At 47.0% G+C, this 11,232-nt stretch overlaps 1 protein-coding gene and 1 pseudogene across 2 annotated transcripts in view; one reads left to right on the plus strand and one right to left on the minus strand.

Moving 5' to 3' along the window:
* Nucleotides 1-10,263, minus strand: part of RAB31 (RAB31, member RAS oncogene family) — a 117,390-nt gene extending 107,127 nt beyond the window's left edge. The window contains exon 1 of one of the 2 annotated variants that reach the window (XM_075062945.1): nucleotides 9,983-10,263. In XM_075062945.1, the coding sequence (XP_074919046.1) occupies nucleotides 9,983-10,006 (24 nt within the window). In that variant the 5' untranslated portion in view covers nucleotides 10,007-10,263. Of the gene's footprint in view, nucleotides 1-9,967 lie in introns of both variants that reach the window. The other variant, XM_075062944.1, reaches the window with a different exon arrangement.
* Nucleotides 7,442-11,232, plus strand: part of LOC116837755 (uncharacterized) — a 25,395-nt pseudogene continuing 21,604 nt past the window's right edge.

The raw sequence follows: 11,232 nt of genomic DNA on the forward strand, positions 1-11,232 counted from the left end.
GGGGAAAGCAAAGAGCTGCAGGGGGACCTAGACTGAACACTACCTCTACATTTTCAACAGGAGTTAATTCTGGAAGATATCTCTCTGCTGCGGGTCACCTGGGAAGAAAGGGAGGGTCTTCTACAGCAACGTGGATTCCGCCCTGGCCCCTATGCAGCTTGCCTGTGTGCAGCAATGGTCCGCCCACCCCTTGCGGCACAGTGGCGCAGACGCATTAGCCTGACTGGGACAAGGACCACAGTGGCTCTCCCTATAAACTTGCGCAAGCGCATTGCCCACGCTCTGGCAGAAACTTTTGAAGAGATTACAGAGGCCGATTACCGCGACGTGACAGACCAAATCAATGGGCTATTCCACATCTAGGCATGCTGGCAGCCCCACCCCCCTCCTCTCCCCAACATTTCCATCATGAAAAGAAAGCTGCTTACCGGTACGAAGGTACGCTCCTTGCTTCTTCTTCACCAACAAGTTACGCTGGTGCGACTGGCTACCTTCCTCCTGGCTTGAGAAGACGACCTCCTGGCTGCATGCCCCCTGGGACTCCGGGGTGTCCCCCCCACCCCAGTACCTCACTCTCGGTTTCCCCCCCCCTCACCTCCCCTTCTTCTCCCCGCACTGAACTGTCCATCATGGTCGTCAGATGGGCATGGGGTCACCCCCAAGTATCACGTCCAGCTCCTTGTAAAAATGGCAGGTTGTGGGGCAGCACCTGAGTTCGGTTTCCCTCGCAGGCTTTGCAAATGGCACTCCGCAGCTCCTTTACTTTAACCCTGCACGCACGCGTCTCCGGTCATGGCCCTTTCCAGCATGGCCCTTGAGATCTGCCCATAGTATCGTAATTCCTACAGCTGGAGCGCAGCTGTGACTGCACCAGCTTCCTCACCAAAAACACTGATGAGGTCCAGCAACTCGCCATTGCTCCATGCTGGGGCTCGTTTGGCGCATGGAGGCATGGTCACCTGGAAAGATTCACTGATTGACTGCACTCCACACCTGGCTGAGCAAACAGGAAGGGGATTTTTAAAATTCCCGGGGCATTTAAAGGGCGGGTCACCTGAGGGCAGGGCAGTAGAGTGTGAACTGATGAGTAGAGTGACTGAACAGGCATTCTGGAATTCCTCCTAATACCCTGGAGGCCAATTACAGCGCTTTTGGTGGCCACACTTGCGGAGCAGTGCTGCATCACCAGCGCTGCACTCATTATACCTGAGGCAGAGCAGGTTTACAGCCAGCGCTGCAGCCAGGGAGATGCAGCGCTGTATGTGCTCTGCAAGTGTGGACGGTGAGTAAGTTGCAGCGCTGATGGTGGGTTTACAGCGCTGCAACTCTCCAGTGTAGCCAAGCCCTAAGAAAGAAAAGTAACGGATCCTGAGAAGATGGAAAGGTACAACAGCAAAAACGTATGAGCACTTTGCAATAATCTGGAAACCAAAATGTATTAATATGATTTAACATGCAGAATAACCACAACTTGCATACAATTTATTTATTATAACCCCATCCCACGGCAAGCCCTCAGCTAGTAAACAAGTATAATCAACAGCTCAGAAATGCACGATAAGCACTGCGCATCACACAGTTCTGTGAACAACAAACTGCTGCACAAAGGAATCCTTTTTCTAGTCTGGTTACTGGTAAGTAGTGAAATATCCTGTGGGCCGACTTCTGCCTTCTGTTATGCTGGCGCAAACCTAGAGCTTGTCCACACTTATAGAACTACAGGTGCAGCTGTGCCACTGTAACACTTAGTGAGGATGCTATGTACACCAAACGGAGAGCTTCTCCCATTGACATAGGTACTCCACCTGCCCGAGAGGCGTTGTCTACACCAGGAATTAGGTCAGTATAACTGCACGCTTAGGGGGATGGATTTTACACATAACTGAGTGACGTAGTTATAACTGACAGAAGTTTGTAGCTGTTGACTAGGGCCTAATGCAGGGATCGGCAGCCTTTGGCACAGGGCCCGTCAAGGAAATCCACTGGCGGGCCAGGACGATTTGTTTACCTGCAGCATCCGCAGTTTCGGCTGATCGCGGCTCCCACTGGCCAAGGTTTGCCATTCCAGGCCAATGGGGGCTGCAGGAAGTGGCAACCAGCACATCCCTCGGCCCGAGCCACTTCCCGCAGCCTCCATTGGCCTGGAACGGCAAACCACGGCCAGTGGGAGCTGTGATTGGCCAGACACTGCAGATAAACAAACTATCCCACCCTGCCAGTGGATTTCCCTGATGGGCTACGTGCCAAAGGTTGCCGATCCCTGGCCTAGTGTGTTCAGTCAGGTTGTACAGGTGTAACTGAGAGCAGAATGTGGCCTCTGTTTATTTTTTCTAGAAGGATGTTTCAAGTCCTAATGTAATTGAGTCATTTTACTAAATAATCCTCCCAAACTTTAGGAAGAATAAATAATAATAAAAAGTGTTGGAAACTGTTCAGAAAAGCATTTAAGACAGAAAATTCTGGATTCTGTAGCATTCTGAGTTTAGCAGATCCATTGTTCAATGTGCAAGACAATGTGAATCTGACTCTTTATAAAAATGTTTCATCAGGCTTATTAAAAAGGAAAAAAGCTAACTTATGCTTGTAAACGTACCATATTTATTTACCAAAACAAAAGAAATAAATTACATTTCTCAGTCAATATCTAACTGATTTTTCTAGGCAGTTGTTACTGGGTTGTGGTTCCTACACACGAAATATGTAAGTCAAAATTCCACAGTTTTCTGCTGTTTCTAACACGTGAATGGTGAAAGAGGAAAACAGGAATATGGAAATTTAGACCTAAGTGTAGCCTTGATGTTTTTTTTTTAATTATTTTTAATAATAAGATGAGTGCATGGGTGGCACATGGACTGCTGGCTGGGGGAGAATAACCCCCAGCCCCACCCTTTCCATCTGAGCCCCCACCCCTTCATGCCCCACACACGCACACACACACACACACTGCAGCCCAGAGCCCCCCACCACAGCCACTGGCCCCAGCCCCAGAGCAGCCCCAGCCCCAGAGCAGCCCCAGCTCCCCCAGCCCCAGCATGCCAGTGGCATGGCCCCAGTCCCCCCAGCCTCAGAGTGCTTAGAGGGTGGGTGGTGCGGCCCCAGTCCTTCCATCCCCGAAGGTCAGTGCCAGCCCCAGTTTGAGTCCAAGCCGGGGCCACTGCCCAGGGGAACTGGAAAGAGTGGCTAGAGCAGGAAGCAGGAGGGAGTCTGGGGGCAGAGCATGGATGGGGCCACACCCGGCTGTTTGGGAACCAGCCTATGATACCCACCACCCATGGATGAGTTAACAAAAGTTAGTGAAGTATCACTGACTGGAAAATAGCCTGTCAGTGATTCAGTCTCTCTTGTTCACTCATCTTGCTATTCAGTACATAAATAAAAAACTTAATGAAATCTACATTTAGCTAATAGACATAATCTTGCAATCCTTTCACTTCCACCCTTGTCTTCTGCACCCATCCATTACATTTTGTTCCTCTTTACGTGACAAAACTACAATATATTATGTGTGGATGGACCCCTGCACCCATCTGGAGCCCCATTGACTTCGTTGGGACCCCATGTCAGCATAAAGATCTGCCTCCATAGAGCCAATCTTCAGATTGTAAACTCTTTCTGGCAAGGACTCTTTTATTTAATGTTTGTACAGTGCCTAGCACAATCCTGACAAAGACCTCTGGGCTACCATTGTACAAATAATAGCCTAGGGTTGCCAGGTGTCCAGTTTTCAAGCGGAACATCCACTCAAAAAGGGAAACTGGCAGCGTCCAGTCAGCTTTGTCTGGTTACCTGCAGTAACCGGCCTCCGCCAGTGAGGGGTGGGAAAAGCAGCAGCTGCTGCTGGGGTCTGGAGGAGCGTCTCTGCTTAACAGCTGCTGCTCTTCCCACCCCCCAGCCTGACAGAGAGAAGGGTCTGATTCCTGGACCGGGCTCCAAAGTAGGTACGGGCGCTGTCTGGGGGCGGGGGAGAGGAGATCAGGTAACTTGTCTGCCCCCCACCGCCCTTCTGTGGCTCAATTTCCCCACCCTAACCCTTTGCACCAGGGATGGACCCCCCCATCCCCCTTGGGCCCTGATTTCCACACCCCGGTCCCTCGTTCCAGGGATGGACCCCCCATCCCACTGTGCCCCGATTTCCCCACTCCAGCCCCTTGCTCCAGGGATGGACCCCCCCCGCCCCACTTTGCCCCAATTTCCCCACCCCGGCCTCTTGCTCCAGGGATGGACCCCCTCGCCTCATGTGCCCCGATTTCCTCACCCCGGCCCCTCACTCCAGGGATGGACACCCCTTCCCCACTGTGCCCCGATTTCCCCACCCCAGTCCCTCACTGAGACAGAGACAGAAACCCTATAACATAACGGTTTTTGGAGGCAGGTCAGATTTAATACGTTCTGTTGTTTTTTAAACACCAGTAAAATTTAAAGATATTCAGAGAGACACTTGCAATGTAACGGCTAAGTTAAATGGTACATTAAATGTTTCAATTTTTACAGAAAGATTTTGCTACAGAAAACGGCTCCACATTCTATTGCAGTCCAGGTCCTATTTTTTCCCTTAGTTTATCATGTCATCACAACTGGAATGCCAGAGAGATTTTATCCTTACTAAAATTAACAACGTTTTCCAGATTACCTACATTATCAAAGAATTCTGACCACTTTTCTATAATCTGCATGTGTTCACACTGGAAATTGATACACCTGTACAGCACTGTACATGCAACACATGCCCAGACATAACGTAAAAACTTGGTACATAAAGAAAGCAGAGGAGCAGGTAGGTCACAGGAGATAAAAACTAATAAGCGACCTCCTGAAGCCCTACCAGGGCAAGCTAACAGTTTCCCTAAAATGTAACAAGTCAAGGAGTACAGTCTCAGTCCAAAGGCAGAAACCTTGTTAGTAGTTGCAACACAACAGTTATGTCAGAACTTGGCAAGAAGCTATACCTCAGTCCTACAGGCTGCAGAAAGAAGAGTAGAGCTCCAAAGTGCAAATATACAATTTACTCAACACGTGTGCAGAATGATTAGATTTCTCTGCACAGAGCTAGGTAACGCAAGCAAATCTCTGAGCACTGATAAACGGGAGGAAGTGAATATGAAATGCTTATGGGGCGAAGACGGGGCATGACCATGGCATACATGCTTAAGTGAAACCTAGTATTTGCAAAATATGTGTGCCACGGCTATTTTACATTATTCATACTGCTATCCAGGAGTAATAGCGTATTCAGCTGTAATAGCTCTACTCAAAAGAAAGCAAGAGAAGAGGCAGGCATGGGGCCACTCACACTGAAATGTCCCCAAAAGTTCTAAGAAAACAGGATAATTCACAACTAGCTGCTCAATACCTTGCAACATTAGTGAGACGCAATGTCCTTGAAAGCCCACCAGCAAGCACAACCTGCTTCCCCTCAAATTATTTCTTCTCACTGAATCATGAGTAACAGAGCACCACCCCATGGCTAGAAGTTGAGGCTAGACAAAGTCAGATTGGAAATAAGGCATAAATTTTTAACAATGAGGGTAATTAGCCACTGGAACAATTACCAAGCATTATCTGGCAATTTTTTAAATCGAGATCGGATGTTTCTCTAAAAGATCTGCTCCAGGAATTATTTTGGGAAGTTCTATGGCCTGTGCTGAACAGCCAGTCAGACTAGATAATTATAATGGCCCCTTCTGGCCAGGAATCTATGAATCTATGCTCACCAAGTGTCTTACAGCCTAATCCTAAAATTAACCTATGTATAAATTTGGGTTAGATTAGAACAGGTTTGCACGGAGGTTCCCTTTCATCACTCTTCTGTTCATGTCTCATGTTTCTCACTCCATTAGACACAACATGGGGGACCATCCTCCAGTAGCATGTAGTCTTAAAATGTTGTCTAAAGCAGTGGTTCTCAGTCTTTTTGGGCTCAGGACCAACTTGTAGATGTTTATGGCCTGTTGCAACCCAGTAAATAGTGTGGGGGTGGACGCCCTGCCTGGGGTGGTTACATTTGGGTCCTGCCTCCTGGGTGGAGGGAGGAGTGGGGGAGGGGATGAGTCCAGCACTCACCCCACAGTGGCAGATCTTGCAGCTACTATGCAGGGCAGCTGGCTGGGCTTGGCTCTTGGTTCTGGGAGTTATAACCGCTGCTCACATTTGGCCCTGCCCCCTTGACTGGACCAAAGTTGTGTGAGTGGAGTTGTGACCTGGTTCACGGGGTTGCAGTGCCACTCACTCAAATTTTGCCCACTTGGACTCCTGTTATCATGATGGCTGGGCCAAACCTGAGTGGCACTGGGCTCCCAGAGGTTGCGGTGCCTGGAGCAGGGAGGTGAGCCCAGCCAGCCTGTGGGACAGGAGCTGCTACACAACCCTTTGAAATATTCTGGCAACCCAGTTTTGGATCCCACCCACAGGCTGAGAAACCCTGGTCTAAAGGTTTCTCATAAAAAGGAGAGAGATTTCTCCTTTCATCTTACAGTACTGTACTGCACACTTTCCTGAGCTTCGTGAGGTGGAGACTGCAGGAAATCAAGCTTTTCCTTCTACCTATGTGTTTTAAAAACAATGAGCTACTCACTTTTGATAAGTAAATGGTGAAATATAGCCTGGATCCCCAAATCTGAATGTCAGTACATTCATATCAAGAACATTGGGTCAGATTCTCTCCTGTGCCAAGATGTGCTCAGTGCAGGAGGACTGGGGCATCAAGGAACCAATTACAGGTCTCCATTTCTCATACAGTGGCTCCAGCCCCAGCCATGGAATGCTGCTGTAGTTCACAATAGCTGGCTGTTCTCCCTAGTGGTCAGCTGAGAGTGGTGGATGGTTCTGGTCTCTCCCACAACACACATCTTCTACACTGGGATGGAGAGTTTGCAAATTGTGCAGGAGCTGGTTTTGCTCTATGCCAGCTGACAGTTCCCAATCAGGAATTGTCAGCTGGGCAGCTACAGGCAGATTTCAGATGCTTTGCACTGTGCAGGTTTGTACACTGTAATGGGAACTGGTTTGGGATAGGACAAGAGAGGTCTTCCTCAGTAGTCTGATTGAGAAATGTAATCTAGAGCTATTTTCACAAATGGAGGAGGGAGATGGGTTCAAAATCTGACGATGTTCCCAGGATCTCAATTTCTTGCATAAGGATTTGCATGTTTTATAGGATTTAGGTGCCTCAGATTTTACTGATTACCAGGTAGCTTACTGGGTACATTGCTGCTGGATCTATCCCATTTCATAACATGTATGAAACTAGATCCTAGGAACTATTTAAAAGATAACTCTATGGTTTCTTTTGTTAGATTTTCAGGCTCTATTTTGGATTGGCATCCTGCAGAGAGCTCTTTTAAGTAGACCAAAAGATTAATGGACGAACTTGTTCTCACTGGCAGGCATTCAACTGGCCAATTCTGGAAATCTGTCTTTGCTGGTAGAGAAAGATTGAAGATGAAGATGAAGCCTTTTGAAGTCTTGAAAAAACTGACTGCCAGCCTCCATGGTAAGTGAGATGACTATGATCAGCAGTGAATGGTTTTGTAGAACTAAAGTATATTAAGACTCAGGAGGGAAGCTCCTCAGTAACTACAAGGCTGATGTAACTGTAGTTCTTCATGTTTTCTTAAATGTTTCCTCTGCTACCCTAATTTTTTTGTGAATGTATTGAATTCACGGCACATGTAGTTGTTCTGTATGTTCTTCTCCTTGCCTTAGAACAAAACAACAACAAAAATCCTACAGAACTCTTACATTTAATGTTACAAAATAGCAATAAATTTACTGCAAGAGGAATGTCATTTCGTAAGACTGCTTCTGCCTCTATAAACACCACGATTACAGGATTTGCTGTTTGTGGGAAAAAGAAGCATCTACTTGTTCTAACACAGACGTCTCAAGTTTGAGTAAACTGCGTTTACTTTTGCATCTATACAATTTTAAAGATGAACGCGGAGATTTTCATTGGTGAGGGAAGAATGATTATTGCCAACTACTTTGGGCAAAACTCTTCATTTACACCTACTTTGTACTGGTGTAAATGCCAACACCAAGACACTGAAAAATTTGGTTAGCGAGTGTTTTTTAAAGTGGCAACTCATTTATATTGCATTAAAATAGTTCACTGTACAAATCTAAGTTTATAAAGCTATTCTCGGTTTCATGGGGGTATGATATAAAATCTTTGTATCCATACAGATGACTTATTCTGTTTTTAAAACTTACATGAAAGGCTAAGACAGAGACTCTCAAAAGCTCTGAATTTTTACATGCTGTGCTTAACTAATATTCAAAGAGTAATTTCATCAGCACATTTTAATGCCAGGTTATTTCTGTGAATGGCAGAGAGTAGATCCAAATCACAAACCTAAGCACATTATTGTTTCAAATGCAGAAAGAGAAGCAGCAAAAAGAAATTACTATTATACAGAATGAAACTTCTGTTATTAGTTCATTAGACCAAGTTTTAGTAACTCCACTGAAGCCAAGGTACAAAGCACACAGCTAATGCCACTAAAAATCTTGTTTAGGGGTATTTGAAACAAGCGATGACATGGGGTAACAATAATGCCCTCTCTACACTACAGAGATTTTGAAAAATCTTGTTTACCCTTGTTAACATTGGTTCATTTAGAGGAATGGTAATAATGACAGGCCATTTGTCAAAAGTTTCTCTAGTGTAAGCAAGACTGAAGTTGGAAGAGGCATTCTTCTGTAAGAATTCTTTATCCATCCTAGTTTGTTGCAACAGAAGCTCTAAAAACACCCCAGGAGTGTGTTGTGAAAGTAAATCAGATGCTGCGAGGTGTCCCGCATCCCACAAGAATCGTTTAGATTAAGTAGATAGTATATGGCAAGTATTAAGGACTGGATAATCAAGAGGTTCAAAGGAACAGATTCCAGCAAGATTTTAGATTTTGCCCTTATATATGAAATTCACTTTTAAAACTTCAGTGGAAATAATAGTTTGGATTTAAAAATTTCCCTTTGCTGTTCCCTGCCCAAAGATTGCAGCCTTGGCTAGTAGTTAAGAACCAGAAAGTGAAAATCACTAGAAACGACAATTAACATGGACTAATGATAATTTTCCTGTCCAAGGTAAGTGAAAGACAAAAGATAAACAAAACAGTGAAATTGGTTCACTTCAAATGATCTATGAAAATTTATGATTTAAAAAAAAGGGGGGGTGGGGTTTAACCTCCATGGCTCTATAAACAGCATCTCATTTCAACAGCCAAGTTTATTTCCTTTTGGAAAAAAAAATCCCACCCAGGAACCTGGTATGTTGTACACCAAGTTTCAGTCTGAAGGAATTTACCACAGCCCGATAATAAAACCCTCAAAAAGGGAGAGACAAGCACTTTTTCAGCTGAGTGGGATCTATTATTTGGTATGATCTCTGTGTACCACAAAGCTTCCTTCCACTTAATGCACTAGCACCCTGCAGCTGTGCATTGAACTCTGGAGCATTAAAAGTTCGATAATAAACGCAGCCCCCCAAATCCACAGTGGAGGGCAAAGGTCCATAGGTTTGGGGGGTACAGCAGGCCCTTGTCCCAGCTGGAAATGGTGTCTTCCAGGAAACAGAACATTCAGTCCCCCACCTGGCGCAGAAGGGAACTGAAGGGGGTGGGGGAGCAGTGGAGCGAGACCACAGACAATCTGGACGAAAAAATGCCCAGCTGCCCACATCCTTAGCACAACAACTTCCCCGCAAATGCCTTTTCCCGGAGAACAGCCCAAGAGGGGAAGCGGGGGGGCCCAAGCAGCACCCTTTATCGCGGGCTCAGCCAAACTAGGCACAAAGAGCCGGGGACAAAGAAAGTCCCGCAAGGGACCCGGCGCAAACTTCCCGCGGAGGCTCGCAAGGCTGCTGGCAGCCTGGTCTCGCTCTCCTGAGCCTGTGCTGCGGGGGGCCTCCGGCGGCGTCTGCCCCCTGCACAAGCCGAGCCCCTCCACCCGCCCGGCGCACGCCGCTACTCACTCCAAGCAGACACACTTTCAGTTCTCGTATCGCCATCATCTGTTTGGGGAGACGCCGCTTCGCATCGTCCGGCGGAGTCACTCCCCGGCCGGCTCTCCCGAATGGAGAACGGAAAAGCAGCTGCGGCGCTGCCTGAGCCGCCACCGGTCACATGAGCACAGTCCCAGCTCCTCCTCGTCCTCTTTGGGGCTTTCCTCCCCCAAAGCCAACACACACACAAATGTCTCCACTTCAGCAGATTGCAGGAGCGGCGGTTTCTCTCTCTGGGACTCTGCCGCTCTGCTCCCTGCGAGCACCAGGACACCCCGCTGCCCGGCAATGACAGCGAAGCGCTCAGATTAGCCGGGCCAGGGAAAGCCCTCGCCTGGTCCCCAGCCACTGTGCACCGCGCGGGTTCGACACCCAGAGCCAGGGGTGTCGTTGCCCTGAGTAATGAATCCCAAATCCAGGAGTCTCCCTTGACAGCCAAGAGACTTGGCAGATGATCTGCAAATGGCAAGGCACTCAGATTAGGGACAACAGGAGTGGGCGAGGTATAAGAATGGAGTAAAATATGATTTTAAATCACTGAAGGGGAAAGCTTTTTGTGTGTTTGTTTTTGGCACAACAAAACTTTTGTAGAGGAGACTTTTTTGTTCTGTTACCCCCTTCTCTCCTGTCTCTTGTGTCACCAAGGGGTCTCAATCAGTAATGCCACATAGGTTCCAGCACAGCAAACGGATTGTTCATTTTAAGATAAATTTTGCATTGTGCAAAAAAATGACAATGTAATTAATATAATCTACTTTTTGGCCCCAAAAGTAAGACTCGCTCCTTCTTGGGATTCTCTTAAGAACATGTGAGTGGCCATACTAGGTCAGACCAAAGGTCCATCTAGCCCAATGACAGTGGGCAATGCCAAATGCTTCACAGGGAATGAACAGAACAGGCAATTATCTAGCGTTCCATCGCCTGTCGCCCATTTCCAGCTTCTGGCAAAGAGAGGCTAGGGACACCATCCCTGCCCATTCTGGTTAATAACCATTGATGAACTTATCTCCATGAACTTACCTAGTTCTTTTTTGAACCCTGTTATAGTCTTGGCTTTCACAATGTCCTCTGGCAAAGACAGCAGAGAATCTTGTGGCACCTTATAGACTAACAGACGTTTTGGAGCATGAGCTTTCGTGGGTGAATACCCACTTCGTCAGACGCAGGTAGTGGAAATTTCCAGGGGCAGGTATATATATGCTAGCAAGCAAGCTAGAGATAACGAGGTTAGTTCA

Source organism: Chelonoidis abingdonii, chromosome 2 (genome assembly GCF_003597395.2).
Source record: "Chelonoidis abingdonii isolate Lonesome George chromosome 2, CheloAbing_2.0, whole genome shotgun sequence".
NCBI classification, from domain to species: domain Eukaryota; kingdom Metazoa; phylum Chordata; order Testudines; family Testudinidae; genus Chelonoidis; species Chelonoidis abingdonii.